Raw genomic sequence first — 19,503 nt, 5'->3', positions numbered from 1 at the left:
ACAAAAAGGAATGGTTATGAGATGCTGTATGTTAGAACTGTCCATTCAGAGTTAAGGTCCTGCTGACTTACTGAAATGAGGAAAGTCACTTCTGGAATTTTAAAACTAGAAATTCCAATTTTATGGAAAAACCTCTCGTTTTAAAATTTTCTTTTTAAAAGGAGTATATTCTGCTCTACCCTTTCTCTAATGCATCCCCCTTTGCCCAGCCGATTCTGGAACTCAAACTCTGGATGTCATGCATGCTACACAAGTACTTTACCATGGGGTTACTTTCCAGCCCCCCCACCCCTTTTTTTTAATGTGGTTAATTCATAGGGTTAGGGGATAGAAGGTGGGAACCAAGAACTGCAGAACTCTTGGCATAGAATGCCTACATCCAAATTTCTGTACAAAGAGACAACCAAATTCTAGCATGGCTTCTAGCAGCAATGGTCATGACTCTCACTCCTTCTCCCCTGTTAAAATGCCTGCCTGAGAAAGCACAATGCTGCCAGAAGAATTTACTATTTGTTCTGGCCAGCATCCTTATCTTGGAGCATTTACTAAAAGGGGCCTACCAGTAGGAATCTTTCTTTCATCCTTTTAAGATATATATGTATCTCTTACAACTCAGGAGTATCCTCCTGAAGGGTCAGAGAGTCATTCCTTTGAAATGTAACCATTAGGAAGGACAGGGCCTCTATCTCCCCATCTTCCAGAGAGATGACAAAGATTCTGTTCCCTCAGACTTGAGTTAGGCTTCTGAACCTTCTTGTAGGCCTACCCGAATAGCTTGTAAAATCTAGTTTTAGCAAAGAAATTTAAGTCAGTTTACCAAGAACACCCCCTCCCCCATCCTGGATATCTGGTCAGTCTCCTCATCCTTTATCATCCCCCAGGCCTGTCTTCAGCAAGAATCCTGTTAGGTTTGTTTAGCCATCCACCATTACCCCTGCTGTTTCTTCTGGGTAATTTTCTAATTCCTTGGCTATAAAGTCCCCCTTGCCAAACTGTACCTGGAGTTGAGCCCAATTTCCCTCCCCCACTGCAATGGTCCCTATACCTATCTTCATGGTCCCGAATAGTCTCTTACTGTTCTCTAACAAGTATCACTGAGTCCTTTTTGACAGGGGACAGAACTTTAACATCCATAATTGCCAGCTAGCAGATAAAACTGACCCAATCGCATTTGTACTGACCAATTGTCATTTTCACTTCTCTGATTATATTGAGACCCCATTTTTCCTCCCCCATTTCCTTTCCTCTTAAAATGCCTAAATTCCTCTGTACAAATAAATGGAGCTCAGCTCTTTCCTGATTGTAAGCAACTACTAAAAATCTGTTTTTCACCACCTTAATTAATGTCTGGCTATGTTTATATTTGATAGGATTCAAACGGAAGGGGGAGAATTTAGCCCATTGGCTTGCTTCATTTCCAGGGAAAACCTTGAACTGGCTCTGAGGAAGTTAGGCTGTTTGTAAAAACAAAACGTCTTACCCCACCTTCCCCTATAGACCTCGGTCTATGCAGAACAATAACTAGAAGTGGCAACCAGGTCGCCCACTTACTGAGGTTAGGTAGTGATATACTGATAATATAAAAAACGCCTCCTCCTCAAGAGCATTAGAGCACGACTACATTGAGTTAACAATATCTACGTTTCTAATTAGTATTCACAGACTGGCTTCCTCACCGACGTTCAGGGTGAGACCGGCTAACTGAAGAAAGAGCACCAAAGCCGCGGCGATGGCACCGGCTAAAGACCTCAAGATTTACCCACTGGAGCTGTTTGCTTAGACGCGGTTACTAATAATCCCACTGGCTCTCAGACTGAGAAAAATCAAATCTGCAGAACGACTTTCCGTGTCAACAACACAGTCCCTGGATCCCCGTCACCAGTTCCGTCGCAGCCAGAAGCTCAGAGCTCATTTTCGGCGCGCCAGCCCACGCTGGACGTGACTTTCCTACAGCCCGCGCTTGAGTACCGTAAAGCAAAATGGCAGTACGTTCTCTGACGTTATTGTGTAACTTCAGTTTTATTTGTAGCACTTCTCCACTCAAGAGGCACTGTCCGTCTCCTTAGAACCACACGTTCACGTTTTTCTTTTTTTCAGCCTTGGCGATGGATGGGCTGGAAGCATTGTAAGGCTATGGTGAATATCACGGGGCACCGATTTTGTACGGAAACGGAAAGGTCGGGCGGGACTGCGGGTCCCTTGGCCTGGCTTTCTAGCGAGGGTGGGAGGGAGGGTTTTGTTACCTGGTGACGTATTTCCGTTTCCTCTCAGCCGCGTAGTTTTTGGTTGGACCGGCTTGTTGCAGTGAGGGAGGGGGAAGATTGTTTGCTGCTTAGAAGCTCTGCACATGGAAAGGTAAACCGAGGTAAGTCTGTGAAGAGGATTTTGTGCACCTGACTATGGCATAGTCCTGGGGATTGTAGAAAAGTGCGGGATTGGAAACAGGAGGCTAAAGTTGTCCGCAGTGTTCGTGAGAGGAGAGTAGGTGGGGCGAGGCTGGGGGTTACAAGGTGAATTGCAAAGCCAGCAGGGGGTGGAGTGGGGCGGAAAGAAGAGCAGGGGAATACGAGGAAAGGGAGGGAAGTCTGGAGGTGCTGCTTGGGGAGGAGCTGGGTTGAGAGGAAGGAGTCTGAGTAAAGTCTTTGAGGGCTGAGAAAAGAAGTTGAGGTGGGGGTTGGTCGAGTGGGGGGGGACTAAAGTGGAGTCCTTAGGAGACTGAGGGGTTGGAAGGAGCTGTGGCCAAGTTTCTGATGCTGACATGACCATATAACTTGACTTCTGTTTTCCCAGCAGTTCCCCAAAGACGCTCATTCCGAAGCCTCTGCTGTGGTCCAGCTTTCTCTCTCCACCTCCCTTCACAGCCTGGAGGCCACCCTCCCGAATGGTGCTCCCCTTCGCAGGCCTTGGCCCAGGATCCAGGCCTCCTTTGCCCACTGTTTTGGAGCTGTTGCTCTGGGTCCCTCTTGGTGGAGTCCCTGTGTTGGAGAGGGAAGAACTTTTGCCCAGACAAGGCTTTGGTTTTAGGAACCTCACAAACAATTTGAATCTCAGCCTCTGACTGTGAGGTTTTTCCCCCTTTTTTTTCTACCTTTTGAGAAGAAAAATCCCTTATCTTTGCCATCTAAAGCGCAGGAAATCTCAGGTTGGGGTCCTGGTCCCAGCCATGTCAGTCCTGTCTCATGCATAGGGCTTTGCCCTCTCCTGGCCAGAATGGCTGAGTTCCGACAGGTTCCAGGGGGGCGGGAGACCCCACAGGGGGAACTGTGCCCAGAGCTTGTAGAGGATGAAGTCCCTAGGCCCCAAGTTGCAGAGGAGCCTGGAGGAGGTGGAAGCAGCAGTAGTGAGTCCAAATTGTCCCCAAGAGAGGAGGAAGAATTGGATCCTAGAATACAGGTGAGAAGACCAAGTAGAGGGAGAGAAAGAGAGCCCAGATTCCAGATTTCCTGAAAAGCTGTCAGATGAATTAAAGCTTAGATTTATTCTCTCCTCAGTAAACAAGGGTGGGAAAACAAATTTGTCAACAAGCTGTTGCAATATCGTGTGACAGGTAAAAGAGTCGTGTGTCTGATGGGAATGTCTGGGTGCCTGAGAATGCCTATTGTGGTGAAGTTCGCTGATAGAAGTCAAGTGCCAAATTGGCAGTGCACTTTAGGTCAATAGAGGATACAACAGTTAATGCTCCGTTCAAAATAAGCAGAAGGGCTGCTACCTCAGAGGTGTTACTTGTTTTTGAAGTGAAAGGTAGTGACTTTGAAATTAGTAGACAATTTTGATGCTGCTTCCCAGTGGCATACATGTCTGTAAGCTGTGAAACCTTCCAGGTGGCATCAAATTTAGGCCTGTAAGGAAATTTTATTTGTTCAAGTTTATATCAGTTGTAGTCAGTCCTTAATACATATTCGTGGTTCAGGATGCTAGATATACCAAAGAACAGAGGAGCAGTTGATTGCCTTAGAGTGTTTATAACAGTTGGTAGGACAGATCATTGTGTAGGGACTGGGGCCTTGGGTGGAGGAGATGATTGGCCAACTAAAGCTGAGTTGTAGTGTTTCAGGGCTCCCTGGGGAAGTTGCTAGGATGCCCTTGTGTGTTTGGGTCCCAAGTCTGCCATTTGGTCGAGTTGCATCTCTTAAGATTTTGATACTGGGGAAGTTACTTAACCATCTCTAGGTAAGCGAGAGCATCCCGGGGCTCTAATTCACAGGCTTCTCTATCACCAAACCTTTATTGGATTACTCCAGTGAGTTGTGAATAAATCAAAGACAGTCCTGATGTGGCTATCTTGGTGTGTGAGTTCTCAGGGTATGGGGGTATGGGGCTTCTCTGGGACCGTGTGCCTGTTTGTAATGGAGCATTAGTGAACTGTTCATTTCTGGCATGAGTCAATAATTTATTTCTGTTGTGCCTTATGGGCACTACATTGAGAACAGTTCAGTTTCTCTTGCTAATGCTACTAATTTGTTGTCCACTGAGGAAATAAGTTGCAATGCTAAAGCCTTGAACTATGTTCAAGTCTCCAGCCTCATGATTTGTGATTTTTATGAAATCCAAGGTTCAGTTTCTTCATATGCAAAGTGAGAAGTTTAGTTGATTTGCACAAGTCATCTTCACTGTGTTCCATGTCTGTTGTTTTTTCTTTTTATCCCTGTGGTCCTGGGACTTGAACTTGGCCTTGTACTTGCTGTGCAGGTGCTCTACACTTGAGCCACACCCTAGCCCAGGTCTATGATTCTTTTCTTTCACAACTTCTTTTGCTTGTTTCTTGTTCAAAGTTTATAAATAGTGCTTTGGAAAAGAGATCTTTCTCTGTTCCCTGAGGAGGATTCTCAGTAGAGCACCTATACCTCCCCGAATATTTCTTGTTCTTCTCCAGAGGAGGCCTTTCCAAAAGAGAATCCAGTCTGGTTTCTATGCTTGGACTCTCCTGCTTCTGTATATTTTTCCCAATATCCACATAGGCAAAGGGGGTAGAATGAAGAATGACACTTGCATTGCACTGCCCCAAAAGGTAGCCACCATGTGGCTTTATAAATGAAATTAATTAAAATAAAGTAAAAAATACAGTTTTCCTGTACTGTACTGTACTGACAGTGCAGAAATAGAACATTTCTGTCGTCACAGACAGTTCTATAGGATGAGCTTTCACAGGGTTGGAGTATCCTGAGGAGTCTTAGGATGCACTCTCCCTCCAGTGAGCTTGCACTGTCACTTGTACAAGAGGGGACAAAACAAACCCTAGTTTCTCTTGCTAAGCTGTGCAGCATGCTGTGAACATTATAAGTTCCATAGGGAGGGAAGGGCTTGCAGTGTTCTCCAACATTGGATGATATGGGTAGTTAGGCAGTACTCTATCCTCAGCAGGGGTCTAGTGTCTTTGGTAGCCCTGGAGTTTGAACTCAGGGCTTGGTGCTTGCTAGGTGGGTGCTCTACCATTTGAGCCATGACTCCAGTGGAATATAACGTTTTGCTGCGTAGGAGAGGCAGCCAGGTGTAAGGACCACTTTTCCTTTCTGTGTTTGGACTCCTTTTCTTGATAGGGAGGAGATGAGGGCATTTGTTTTTTAGGGTCCATTTTAGTGTTGACAGTACATCAGACCACATTGCCTTCATAATGTGTCTCAGTGCTTTCAATGAGCGTCTATTTTTCTGAATTCTCATGCATTTTGTGGGTCCACCCACAGATCCATTAAAACCCACCAGGGACTTTTAAAAACATTTGGTATGCATTTGGATTCACTTGGTCTGGGTGGGGTAAGAAATGTTTCTAATGCACAGCCAGGGCTGAGTCCAATGGGCTAAGGATATCCCAAAGATTTGGTTTGGTATTTACTGAAGTTCCCAGAAATGACTCTTCTCAGGGTGAGGCTCTCTGATGTGGGGCTGGAGTTCCTTGGCAGGCAGGAAACTTACGCCCATTTTCTGGTGGGATCCCTCTGAAAGTTGGAAGGAGGCTACCTGGTATGTCCCTGTATATTCTACCTCTTCAGGGAAGGCCACTGGCTTTGTGTTCATGTTGAGATCTCATTGGAGTTCTCCAAGTCTTCCAGCTTTTTAAGAGAGGGTCGCAGTGGAAGGAAGGGAGAAATGATGGTACTAGGGTAGGCCTGGGTCTATTCCCTGCATTTTTCTCTGCCTCATTTGTGATGGGCACATTCTTTTCTCACTTAACTGCTCCTTTCTAGAGTCTTCAGGGTGACCATGCAACCTCTGTGTCCTCACCTTAGTTCTCAAAGAATAGTCATTGGCTCTTACTGACCATCTTACTGAGCCTTTTGACGTTCTGTGGCAGGGGACCAGAAGTGTCCACAGGTGGGGTGGAGCATCTATAGCTTAAATGCCCAGGCCTTTGACTTAGTGGCCTGGTATTCTGGGAATGCACCCATCATGCCCCAGGAAGGTCACCCTCCTTGCTGGCTCACTAATGGATGATGGATGCTGACTCAGACTTTGTCCTCCCTGAATTCCATTTTAGCTGAATGCCAGGAGTCCCTCGTGGAGCAAACCAAATGGAATGTGTTGTCAACTTCACCCTGCATGCTCAGTGGCTTCCCACTTAGACTTGCCTTGGGTATGCTCCAGTGAAGTTGTTTCCCCTTTTCTCCCACGCTTACCCTGGCCTTGAGGCTGCTTTTCTTCCCTGTTCCCTAGCCTCTTGTTTTGAGAGCCCACCAGGTAGACCATCAGTAGACATGTTTTTTGTTTGTTTGTTTTATGAGACAGGTCTCACCATGTAGCTCAGGCTGACTCGAACTTTTGATCTTCCTGCCTCAGCTTCCTAATGGCTGGGACCACAGGTGTTTGCCACCATGCTTGGCATTAGGTGATTTTCTTTAATTGCAGGAGGAGCCATTGAGGTACTAGTTCCCATATAGAAAAATGATGCCTGCTCTTGCCACTGGTCAACAGAAAAAGCCCTTTTTATTTTTCCAGTGGGGACAAATTACATTGAGCCATTCACTCCTCTGACTGCCTCGTCAAGGCTAGGGTTTGGGTACTGTGAGCGCTCTGAGCCATGTAAACAAGTAGAGATCCAATCTTGGACCTTGATGTGCTCATGTGAGCATTGCAGGGTGTTCTTCCCCTTTTTCTTTTCCCTTAAAATAATGTTTATTGCATTCCTGAGACCTGTCTTTTTCCTGTCTGGGTTGTGGTTTTCCTAACTAACAGCACTCTTGGCTTTTCTGAGGCATCCATGCAAGGCCAGTCTTAATCCTAGGATTGTGGTCACAGTGGAAGGAAAGTGAGATCAAAGCTTGGGTCCTAGATCCGGACCTAAATTCCCTGGCTGTCACAAATCCCCTTCCTCATCTTTTCTCATCTATTTACTACAAATAAGCTGAGGAAGATACTACTGTGGGAGCTGTTGAAAGACTTGCATCTCTCCTATAGCCTGAAATATCTGTAGGCCACATTGAACCAAAGGAAGCTGGGCCCACTGGGAAAGATGTTGACTCTCACCTTGATAGAAATTGCCTTTTTAGAGCCCTCTAGGGTGATCCCATCAACTAACAGGGACATCCCTGGCAGGAAGACACTCTGAAACTTTGAGTACTGTGTGTCTGGTGGTATTGCTGCTGCTGCCTACTAGGGGTCCCCTGGGGTCCTCTGGGTTGTGCCAATTGCCTGTGGGTCCAGAGTGGTTTGTTGTTTCATTAGTTCTGTGACTAATCTGGTTCCCAAATAGCACCAACTCTTAGATCTCCAGTATGAATTCAGATGCCACTGTTCCCTAAGAGATAAATCCATGTATATTTTGAAGACTTTGTGTTTTCTTTTATTAAGGTAAAAGTGTGGTAAATATGTTGATTGTATATTACAATGATATTTTAGATGTATTAGAGAAATGAAATGTATTCTTTAAATTTCACCTGGTTTTTACCTTTTTTTTTTTTGACAGTATTGGGGTTTGAACCCAGGGCCTTGCACTTCCTAAGTAGGGGCTCTTACCACTTGAGTCATACACTGCAGCCCTCTGTTTTTTGATTTTTAAAAAACGTGGTTTGTAGAAAATGAAACAACATTCAGCTTATAATCTAGATACTTGGGAGGCAAAAATAGGAGGATAGTGGTTCAAGGCCAGCTTGGGGAAAAAGTTAGTGAGCCCATATCTAAAACTAAAAGCAGAAACGGCTGGAGGTATGGCTCAGGTGGTAGAGTGCTTTCCTAGCAAGCTTGAGGGCTTGAGTTTAAGTCTACACTTTTGTGGGTATGCAGTTTCATATCTCTATTCCTAGTTCCATTATAGACTTCTGTGTTTTTATTTTTTCTTTTACTGTACTGAATGCATATGACTTCTTTCTTATTTTCTTATTTACTAACTCGATTTTTTTCAGAATCAAAGTATGTGTGTGTCTGTGTATGTAGAAATAAAAGGATAAAAGGAATAAATGGAGATCATGCATGACAACCCAACGCCCTCTCTGGTTCCTGTGATTGGGAGCCAATGTCACAGCTATACAAGTAGGACGTGATAGTGGTATTCCTGTTGAGTACAAGTCATGTGGCAGCAGGCAGCCCCTGAACTGGGTCCTGCTTATCCAGAGCCTGAGGCTTCTAGAGGCAGAGCTTATAGCTGAGCATCACTTCCATGGAGTCTGCAATTAAATATCAGGCACTTTCCTGAGGCAGAGCCCTTGGTGCAGATCAGCATTCCTCCAAAGTATCCTCAGCTCACTAGGGATTCTGGGGACTTATGTGTTTTCTTGGGCCAGGGAGGATGACTTAAGGCTAGCACCCTTCCCAGCTCTCTGTCATTTCATAGAAAGTTCTGGGTATGTTCTATTGCTTCTTTCTCTAGCCCAGAGGTCAGTGAGGCACTCAAACTGACATATCTGCCAGTCTCTCTCTGAGACTCCCTTGCTACCACAAGATCGACTGTATTGGGACCTGGGGTCTTGTGACCCATTGCCCAGCCAGGCCTCTTGGAACCCAGTATTCTTCCCTGATTTTGACCTTTGTCATCCACCAAGCCCTTGTGATTCTGTGTATTGCATTTCCTTGGGAATTTATCCTCTCCTTTCCCACCTGGAACACTGTATATAGCTTTTATTTTTTGTCTTCCCAGTTCTTCCATGCTTTCCTTAAATTTCTCGAACTTGCCATCCTAAACCACAGATTAAGGGCAAGAGGCTCTGAGAGACTCTTGTTGCTATTGAGAAAAGGCTTGTTCCTTCCTTTTGTGCCCCAACCTTACTGGCTGTCATCAGTTTGTCTATCCTGGGGCCCTTCTTGTCCATTATAGTTCCCTGGCCAGGGAGCAAGTGCTCCAGATATCCTGCCCTGGCCTGCTGCCTAGGGAGATGACATCCATACCCACCCCTCATACAGCTTCATCACTGCCAAAGATATGTTGCTTACTTGCTGGTCTTCCTTACTGTTGTGAGCCTCTACCTGTCTATTCTAAGTTCTTTGGAGTTTCGTGATACTCAGAGGTGGTAAGTATATAGTAAACATGTGCTTAGTTAATAGCCCTCCTAGCTCAGGGGATGACGGGTGGAAGACTACTCTGGAGGCGAGCCCTTCGACTCCAAGGAGACTTCCCAGCAGGAGAAAGTGATGCAATCTGATGGAGAGAGTGAAGGCTCACTGCCACCATGCTGTGTGCATACTAGTATTGCATCCTCTGAACCTCAATTTCCTTATCTTTAAAATGGGGGTTTTAAAACCCAATACAAGATAGAATTGTGAAGATTACATGAGATTGTGTATGTTAGATCTTGGATAAGGAGCATTGGACAAGTCCCTTCCTCCATTTCTTTTCCATGGGACAAGTGTCTCACCTCCCTTCCCTGGTCAGCTGGGGCTTTTTGTCTGTGCATTGCTCTAACCTACACAGTTGATTGAGGCTACTTCCTTCCACTGCTCTAACTCACCAGCTGTCTTTGGCAGGAGGAGCTGGAGCATCTGAACCAGGCCAGTGAGGAGATTAACCAGGTGGAGCTACAGCTAGATGTGAGTGGTTCTTTTTCCTTACACTCTTGGGTTGGTCTCTGCGGGTGTCTCCATCTATATGTTTCCGAGATTGAGACTAGTAGAAGGGGCATTCCTGAAAAATGAGTGTTTGGGACCCAAATATCTGTTTTCCCTATATCCTGTTCCTTTGCTAGGAGGCCAGGACAACCTATCGGAGGATCCTGCAGGAGTCAGCCAGGAAGCTTAACACACAGGGCTCCCATTTGGGGAGCTGTATTGAGAAGGCTCGGCCCTACTATGAGGCCCGGCGGCTGGCTAAGGAGGTATGACTTACTGACCCGCATTCAGGGTGGGCAGCATGCAGAGTCTGCCCTAGACTTTTCTGTTTGCATGGAGTGTAAGACAGAGCACCAGATTTGAGGACAGAGCAGTGCTGTGAACCAGCTCTGTGGGTTGAGGAAGTTCTTTACTACTATGGGCTAAAAATCTGGAAAATTGGCTCATGGCCTTGGAAGTGGTGTGGCATAGGCATGAGAGTCTGCTCGAGAAAATTTACTTCAGCTGTGCTGATGTTTACTTTTATTTTTTGTGGTGCTGGGGATCAAACCAAGGGCCTCAGGAGTGCTAGGTAAGCACTGTACCTCTGAGCTATAACCACAGCCCTCACCTGTTGATGTTTAATTTAAATATTTACATATGTAAGGAATCGGGCTTTAGGGTATATCTGATATGTCAGCTCTAACATCCTACTATTTGCATTGTTTCCAGATTCTTCTCTCTCCCTTTGGTTCTGCCTCTTTTCTGCATCTTTTTTTTTTTTTAAACCCTCCCTCTTACCCTAATTCCTACCTTCTTTGCACATATAATATGTTGTTTACCATTGGAAGATGGTAGAAAAAACAAAAATCCAAGATTGCTCCAAATCCTACTGTGCACATGTTTTATATATTTTATATAGCATTTGTTTTAATCCTTTATGGTAAGGTGTTTCATATGAGGATGGCTGCCTTGAAAGAAGTTTTTAAAAGAATTCAGGCAGGGCCATGCCATGCCGTTCCATGCCATGCTATGCTGTGCTGGGGCACACGAGGGAGCACCAGGGTCAGTTAGGAGATAAAAGTGAAGGAGAAAGCACAGCTCAGAGCCTTTATTGTAGTTTTCCTGGGAAGGAATGACTGAAGCAAGGTAGACAAGTTTCAGTAAGGTTAGAGTTGGTTTTAGTTTGAGTAATTTTGGTAGGATTTAGGCTATAGGGTTGGTACTTAGGTGTCTAGTGTCTTGCCCTGAGGATTTGGGACAGGGAAAATATTGGCTTGGTGTGTATAAGTTAGTTAAGAGGTAGTTGGCTTTGGGTTTGGTTTGCCTATGAAACTCACAGAGGAGTAGATTATGTGTAGGTATTTGCTAGCCCTGAGAGGGGCAGTCTTTTTTTAGGTAGCAAAGTCCTCTGGATGTCAAAGCATTACAAAATACAGAAAACAAAAAATAGATCACAGATAATTATGTTTGTTTTTTTCTGTTTTAGAATCACTTTGGTATACTTTGCAAAAATGGGATTATACAGTATGTGCTATTTTTGTTCCTTTATTAACCTTATGATACAGTACCATCAGTACCATGTCAATATGTATATGCTTTTTTTTTTTTTGGTGGTGCTTGGGATCAAACTCAGTGTCTTCTGCATGCTTGGCAAGTGCTTTACCTCTGAGCTGAGTTACATCCCCAGTCCCATGTCATTTTAAAAGACTGTAAATTTTGTCATATTAGATACACTATTATTAACTTAGTTTCCTATAACTAAAAACAGGTTTGCTTCCAGTTTTTTGCTTGGGTATCCCTTATCTGAAATACTTGGGACCAGAAGTATTTCAAACTTCAATATTTTTCAGATTTTGGAACATTTGCATATCCATAGAAATGAAATTCATTTATATATATATTTTTTATGCTACTGGGGTTTGAACTCAGGGCCTCACACTTGCTAGGCAGGTGCTCTGCCACTTGAGCCACTCTACCAGCCCTCATTTATATTTCATAAATATCCTATACACTATCCTGAAGGTAATTTTATACAAATATTTTTAATAATTTTGTGCATGATACAGTTTCATGGGTATATAGTTTTCAATTGTGGTATTATGTTGGCGTTTAAAGAGTTTCAGATTCTGGAGCATTTTGGGATTTGGAGTCTTGGATGCTCAACCTGTATGGCTGTGATGAATGTCTTTGAGCGCTTAGTGGTTATTTTCTTCAACTTACCACCTGGACGATCTCAGAGGTATATTTTCTGTAAGACCATGTCCCTAACCACCTTCCAACTAAAATGGTTTAGACTTTCCTAAGGTAAAAGGCCAGCAGTCTTTGAGAGTGCTGGATTTCACACACCCGCCATCCATTAGCAGTATCATTCTTTTTAATATTTATTTCTGCATTTATCTCTTCTCCTAATTCATATCCTTATGAAATATTTCTTATAGAAAGTTCCTTTCATGGCATTTATTCTTAGTGAAATTTGGGAAAAGAAGCTGACATTGTAAGTGGGTCTTCTTCCATCTTTTGTCCCCACCACTGTGGTGGGTCTTTATGGGTGGCTGGAGGTCCCCCAGAACTCCCCGTCCTAATGACCCTCTATCCCCTAGGCCCAGCAGGAGACACAGAAGGCAGCATTGCGGTATGAGCGGGCTGTGAGCATGCACAATGCTGCCCGAGAGATGGTATTTGTGGCTGAGCAGGGTGTCATGGCTGACAAGAACCGATTGGACCCCACGTGGCAGGAGATGCTCAACCATGCTACCTGCAAGGTAAGTGGGTGGTGCCAGCAGGTCCCCTTCACTGGTTCGAGTATTGCCTTTGCTATTTCGTTGTCATCTTACCTTCTCTCCTTCCACCACAGTCATTCCTCGGCTTTTTTTTTTTTTTTTTTGATGGTATTAGGGCTTGACCTCAGGGGCCTTGTGCTTGCTAGGCAGGCACACTACTGCTCGAGCCTCTCCACCAGAACTTTTTTGTGCTGGATATTTTGAGGTAGGGTCTTCTGAACTATTTGCCTGGGCAGGCTTTGAACTATGATCCTCCTGATCTCTGCCTCTAGGATTACAGGTGTGAGTCACCAGTGCCCATCCCGTCCCTTAGCTTTGATTCTCTTTTAGGCAAAACCCGTTCCCAGCTCTGCCTCATTTGTCCTTTAGTGCTTCCCATATTCCATATCCTTGACTTCCATCTCCAGTGATTTAGAATGTCAGCTCAAACATTCCATCCCTGGTGGATGCTCTGGATGTAACATTCAGATTTTGTAGGTTTAGCTTGTGTCTCCTTGCTTATGTTTTCAGAATAAAAATTCCCTGCTTTTGAGTTCTGCCAGTGTACTTAACTTTCTGAGGTATAATTTGTATATTATTTCCATGCTCCTGAAAGTAGACTGGGGAATGAGAGGATCCTGACAAGGGTTCATTCTGCCACCTTCAACTTATGTAGGACCACTATCATGTCTTAGGAGTTGGCTGTCTTTTGATTTTTTTTGACAGGACAGCTTCTACTTTGGAGCTCATACAAATGGAACACAGAACATTAATACTGTGTGGGTGGGTAAGAGGTCATATGGAACTACTGGTTGGATGGGACTCTGGTATGCCTCTGCCTAGAGTATAGCACAGTTGGCCTGCTGGTCCTGGTTGACAAGCCCTTGCCTGCTTCCTGTTCATGTGTACTGATTGCATGTGTAGGGTGTGGAAATCTGGAGAACCCAGTACACGGATGTGGCTTCCCACACAGGGGCTTCTCCTATCCCTGACCCTCCTAGTCACTGTCACTAAGAGCTCCCATAGGACTGACTGTGGCTGCTGCTAATGTGCAGTGTGCTCACCGAAATTCATTCCGTGGTCATGAATGATTGAGATGGTTTCAGCACCCTTTTCCTAGTATCAGCAAAGCTGAGTGGCAGGTGGTATAGGTGATGAGAGGGAGAACAATGGGAAGAGGTAGCTGCAGAGGTATGTACTTGAGATCCTGTCCTTCCATGCCAGGAGGTCAGGCAGCAAGTCCAAAAGAGATGGTTAAGAAGCTGGTGGCTCATGCCTGTAATCCTAGCTACTTAGGAGGATCACGGTTCAAAGCCAGCCCAGGCAAATAGTTAGTGAGACCCTATCTGGAAAATACCCAACACAAAAAGGGCTGGTGGGATGGCTCAAGTGGTAGAGCACCTGCCTAGCAAACATGAAGCCCTGAGTTCAAACCCTAGTACTGCCAAAAAAAAAAAAAAAAGCTCAGCTCTCCTGAGGCTCATGGACCCACTGTTCTTCTGCATGTCTCAGGCTCTGCAGACAACAGGGGTAGGGTTTGCAGAAGATGTTCCTGTTCAGGTTAGAGCAGTGTTCACATTGGCAACGTGGGGCAGATACCAGGTAGAACACACTTTCCAGGTCAGTGATGTGTATCCCCCACCCCACCTGGGCCAGGTGAACGAGGCAGAGGAGGAGCGGCTTCGAGGAGAGCGAGAGCATCAGCGAGTGACACGGCTGTGCCAGCAGGCTGAGGCTCGGGTCCAGGCCCTGCAGAAGACCCTCCGGCGAGCCATTGGCAAGAGCCGCCCCTACTTTGAGCTCAAGGCCCAGTTCAGCCAAATCCTGGAGGTAGCTGTGTGGGAGAGGAGGAAGAGGAATGGGCAGGTGGGAGTGCAGGACGGGGGCAGTCATAGAAAGGGAGGGCAAGTAGAGGGGATGCTGGTGTGTTTCTTTGGTCCTGATGGGCTGGGCAAAGCCTCTGCCAGATTAGCCAGCAGTGAGCAGTGGCACATGTGCTTAGAATGAGTGGGAGTCAAGGATGAGGGGTTTGTGCCAACAGAACATAGTTGAAGAAGGGCAGTAAGTGAGAAAAGGTGAGAATTGGTGGAATGCCGGGACTGGGGGAAAATAACCAGTCAGGTATAAAGAGAAACAAAGAGAAGAGGAGGAGTTGGTGGGGATGAAGAGCTGAGAGAAAGGCTCTAGAAGGTGGGGCTCAGATCAGAAACAATGGGATTGCTGGAGAAGGGACAATCAGAGGAGACAGTGTTGTTCGGTAGGCTATTGCTGGTCTGTGGTGGATGTTGAGGACAGCTAGGTGTGCTCTGGGATTTGAGGCCTGATACCCTCATTTCAGGGTGCTGAGTGTGGGGGGGAGATGCCTCATGGGACACCTGTCTCACTCTCTGCAGGAGCACAAGGCCAAGGTGACAGAGCTGGAGCAGCAGGTGGCACAGGCTAAGACCCGCTACTCAGTCGCCCTGCGCAACCTGGAGCAGATCAGTGAGCAGATTCACGCCCGGCGCAGGGGCCTGCCTCCCCATCCCCCAGGCCCACAGCGCTCCTCCCCTGTGGGGGCTGAAGCTGGGCCTGAGGGTATCGAGGATGGGGACAGCGGGATTGATGGGGCTGAGGGTGGGGGACTGGAGGAGGGCAGCAGCCTGGGGCCTGGCCCCGCCCCTGACATGGATACACTGAGCCTGTTGAGCCTGCGCACTGTGGCCTCCGACCTGCAGAAGTGTGACTCAGTGGAACACTTGCGTGGCCTCTCGGACCACGCTAGTCTAGATGGCCAAGAGCTGGGACCCCGGAACCGGGGACGTCGGGGCAGTGATGGTGGAGTCCGAGGGGGTCGACACCAGCGCAGTGTCAGCCTGTAGCTTTGTGGCCAGGGCTACTGGCTTGACTCTCCCATCGTGGGCCAGTAGGGTCCCATGGGCTTCTTTCTCTCTCTCTGGGGTCTTTTCTTCCCCAAGATCATGGACTCCAGTGCTTTTCTGGGAGAGGTCAGCTGTGTCTCAGTGCTCTGTGTCTGCCCTGGCTTTCTCAGTCTCCTCCCACCCCACCCCCCCTCTTTTCCTCAGGAGGCAGCTTTCTCTTTGACTTACCCATTCAAAAGGCTTGCTTTCTGGCCTGCTCATCTCCTTTACCCCTGCTGCCTCTTCACAGTCTATCTGATGCTCTTTGCTTTCCTCTTTCTGTCTGACTTCCATCTGTCTGGCTTTTCCCCTCAGGGAACTTGGTCTAGAAGACACAGGAAGCTCATCTGAGAAAATGAGTACCTTAACCTGACTGGATGGACAGGCTCTTCACCTGTTGATCCTTGGCCCTGCCCATCCCTCATGGCAGCTCCCCAGGGCGCCCTAGGAATGCTGCTGAGTATTGGTGGCCCTGTGCCGTTCTGTCCCAGCTTGCCTGTGTGTAACCTGTGAGATAGACTCTGTTCTTCTGGAAGATGCCATTTTTACTGTTGGTGTTCCCCTTTGTGACCCCAGCTGTTATTCTATCAGTGCCGTAAAGCAAAACTTGTGGCATGTCAGAGTCAGGAAGGGGAACCCAGCCTCATCATCGACATGGGAACATCGCCACCTCCAAACTGGCTCCTGTGTGTGTGTGTGTGTGTGTGTGTGTGTGTTGTGTGTGTTGTGTGTGTATGTGTGTGTGTGGTTTCCCAAGTTGGGCTGAGCCCTTCACATTGCCAAGGTGCTAGTAGGTCCCTAACAGGTTCCATGTTAGGGGGTAGAGATGTGATAAGATCCTGGAGGCTAAGACCTTGCCATTCCTGCCCCCTCACACTCTTGTGGAGCTGGGCTTTTTTTGGGTAGAGGTTGCTGAACTGAATCTCAGCATTCTCCTACAGGGTGGCATTAGGGAAATTGGTGCTCAGATGCTCTTCTTTGCTCTTCCCCAAACCAAACAATACCTATTCCAAGATCCCCTGAGGAGTGCTCAAGCTCTCTTGCTCCTCCTCCCCCTGAATAGGGCAGGAGTTGACCTGGGGTAAGGGATCCCAACCCTCGTAGCAGCTTCAGGTGCCTGGTGGTGCTCCTCGACTGTGTGTATGGAAGCCACACCAGATGTGGATGCCTTGGGAGAACTGATCCCCCTGTCTTATTCCAGGAGGACAAATAGCTCTTGCCTAGGGCTGTGCATTGCTGCCAGCAACTGGGTGAGGAGTGGGCCTCCACATCCAGCACAGGTGTCTCCTCGTTTTCAAACTGAAGGAGTATGGTCACAATGAGAACCTCTGGGGTTTGAGGGGCCATGAGTGGAGAGGAAAAAGGGAGGGAGGCCATGGTTATGCATGTGTGAGTGTTTTGATATGTGTGGGAAAGGGTCAGTCCTGGTTTTATTTAAATAAAATAGTTTATGTAACAGTAATGTTTACTGTCCCTGTTGCAGAAAGGAAGAGAAAGGGGTAAGGTTGAAGTGGGGGAGGAAAACAAATGGAAGTGAGGGACTTTTTTAGATGATGGGGTCAGGGAGGGGAGATAATGGATCAGATGTCAGATGGAGCAAGCTGTAGACTATGGGAGAAGAGGAGGGAGATGAAGTGCTTGTTCTTGGGTGGTCACACACAAGGCAAGTATAGACTAACCTGAGGAGTGAGTGCCCTTGAGGCTGAGCTTTGGAGGTGGTAGGTGCCAGAGAGGCTTACATGGTGGAGTGGGCACTGTTTTCAAACCAAGAGATGAGAGTGTCAGTGTGTAGGAACCTGGACTTGAGCATGAAGGAAGGGGAGGGATAAAAGTAGGTATTAACTGGATTTATCAGATAAATACACAATGTGCCCACTTACTTGAATTTATAGTAGACAGTGATTTTTGTCCCCTGCAGCATTTAGGACACATTAAGAGTTATCGTGTATCTGAAATTAAAATATAACAGATGGAAGGTGCTTCCCAAATTGGAGTGTGTCTGGTTGTGGGGTGGAAGGGGACTGAGTATGTTTGGACCCACAGGTGGGAGATGCCTATAAAATATCTGGTGGAATCAGTTTGATGATTCCTTGGAGCCTCAAAGGTGAAGACCAAAAGACTTTCTGGGCCTCAGCCATACCTGAGGTGTGCCTGCCTTTAGAGCTGTATTGAAGTGGAGTCAGCCAAGAGAAGAAGGCCCTACCAGTGAAGAGGGTGGTTTGGAGGCCACAAAGGGGAAGGGTGAAGGCCAAAAATTGGAGAGACATAAACAGAGCAGTGATCCTGGCAACACTGGATACAAGAGGTGCCATCAGGAGCCGGTACATACTCACCATTCACTGTACTCTTTTAACAGGTACTGTCCAGATCTTTGAGACTACCTTCCCTGCCATGGCAGATGGGTGCCAAAATACTTCCTTTTATTACTAGCAAAGCTGCTATCAGGGCTGGTGGCGTGGCTCAAATGGTAGTATCCTGCCTAATAAGCATGAGGTCCTGGTTCAAACCCTAGTACTACAAAAACAAACAAAAAAACCCTCACAAACTGCTATGAGAATGCATAGCTTTGAGTGAATGATATGTAATAAAGGTGTAAAACGTTTTCTTCTATGTAATGAAATAGTTACTAAAGCATATCAGTATTTTTTAAATAGTTATTTCCTCTCTTTTTGTGGTAAGAGCACCTAAAGTCTACTTGCTCAGCAAATTTTTACGTGTAACTTGTCCTCATGAATGGGCTTTCTGAGATGATACCATCTGGTCCCTGACAGGCAGGAGCTGGTGTCTGGAACCCTCCTGTTGGGCTGTGCCCACTCTGTTTCTCTTTGCAAAATCAGCTACCAGATAAGGCAAAGGTGGAGAGAGACCAGGAAGGTTAGAACAAATGGCATTTTTTTCAAGTAGAAGAAAAGAAAACAGCAAAGGTGCTCTTCTCATGCTGGCAGTGGTGGTTTGTACATCTCAGACCAGGCGCACGCCCATTTGTGTGGGGTGTCATCCCCCATTTCATGTCACATTCACTTCAGGTGGTAATGAGTTCTGTACTGTGTCTTCCCCATTGAGGGGCTGGGGCAGGGTCTCAGTCTCCCATATGTCCAGCACATTCCTTGCACTGATTGGTAATCAGTGAAGGTGCTTTTGCCTTGTCATCCTTTCCCCAATCCAAACCTACACAGCACAGTCATTAGGAGGTCAGGATATGGTATACACAGTACCCAAATCACATCTTCATGTCTCCAGGGGAAATCTCAAACATCTCTAGACTTTAGTTTTATCACCTATAAAATGGAACAATGTAGATGTGCATAGCATAATGCTACATCAGTGGATGTTGGCCACGGTGATTCTTGTTACCACTTACAGCTTCAGGATGCTTAACCTGAGTCCTCTCCCATCTTGTGCTAGATATGGAAACTTTATAAAATTATTCTATTTCCCTTGTCTTGATGTGATTTTTGACACACCCAGCAACTTCAACCCACCTGCTGTAAACACTCATAATTCCTTATGCATGTGGAGGGAGTATGTTTGTGGGCTGTCAAAGTCATGTGTAGGCAGTGACAGCAGCCTCCAGAGATTGATTGGAGTGTATTATGCAGAGCACAGTGTTGAATTGTTTGTCCTTCAGCTCATCCATACTTCAGAGAGGCCTGAGAAACTGGTCTTTGGAGAGATAGGGAAGCGTATACACCTGAATAGAACCCTACCTGTCTTTTCACAGGACTCTTGCTTCTTGGAGTTGTTCACTGTGGGTAAGAGCTGAATCAAGTCTTGGGTGGTCTTGGTTTTTTGAAATAAGGTATTGGTAGCTATTGATACACCCTGTTCTCAGAGTTCATCATCCTCTCCAGTGTCCTACCAGTTCATTTCCACAGCTTCTTTTCATAATTTCC

General features: G+C 46.3%; 1 protein-coding gene across 5 annotated transcripts; it reads left to right on the top strand.

Moving 5' to 3' along the window:
* Positions 1-1,696: 1,696 nt before the first annotated feature.
* Positions 1,697-19,046, top strand: Sh3bp5l (SH3 binding domain protein 5 like). 5 transcript variants are annotated; one of them, XM_020162143.2, is made up of 8 exons: positions 1,700-2,136; positions 2,272-2,365; positions 2,791-3,393; positions 9,889-9,951; positions 10,107-10,235; positions 12,552-12,713; positions 14,367-14,540; positions 15,104-19,046. In XM_020162143.2, the coding sequence occupies exons 3-8, from the start codon at positions 3,211-3,213 to the stop codon at positions 15,569-15,571; spliced, it is 1,179 nt and encodes a 392-aa protein (XP_020017732.1). In that variant the 5' UTR covers positions 1,700-2,136; positions 2,272-2,365; positions 2,791-3,210; the 3' UTR covers positions 15,572-19,046. The 5 variants fall into 5 exon arrangements, with proteins under 5 accessions (XP_073912232.1, XP_020017732.1, XP_073912234.1 ...); XM_074056133.1 differs by lacking the exons at positions 1,700-2,136; positions 2,272-2,365 and adding exons at positions 12,067-12,190; positions 12,390-12,445 and having other exon boundaries at positions 3,248-9,951; XM_074056131.1 differs by lacking the exons at positions 9,889-9,951; positions 10,107-10,235 and having other exon boundaries at positions 1,697-2,136.
* The last annotated feature ends 457 nt before the right edge of the window (positions 19,047-19,503 follow it).

The sequence above is a fragment of the Castor canadensis genome, chromosome 15 (genome assembly GCF_047511655.1).
Source record: "Castor canadensis chromosome 15, mCasCan1.hap1v2, whole genome shotgun sequence".
NCBI lineage: Eukaryota > Metazoa > Chordata > Mammalia > Rodentia > Castoridae > Castor > Castor canadensis.
Note: the sequence above shows the minus strand (reverse complement) of the source record. Positions and strands in the feature narration are given on the sequence as shown.

Coding starts and splice junctions, on each gene's coding strand:
- Sh3bp5l (XM_020162143.2), top strand. CDS start 3,211: ATGGCTGAGTTCCGACAGGTTCCAGGGGGGCGGGAGACCCCACAGGGG. Junction 12,714..14,366: donor TCAACCATGCTACCTGCAAG/GTAAGTGGGTGG, acceptor CACCTGGGCCAG/GTGAACGAGGCAGAGGAGGA. Junction 14,541..15,103: donor AGTTCAGCCAAATCCTGGAG/GTAGCTGTGTGG, acceptor CACTCTCTGCAG/GAGCACAAGGCCAAGGTGAC.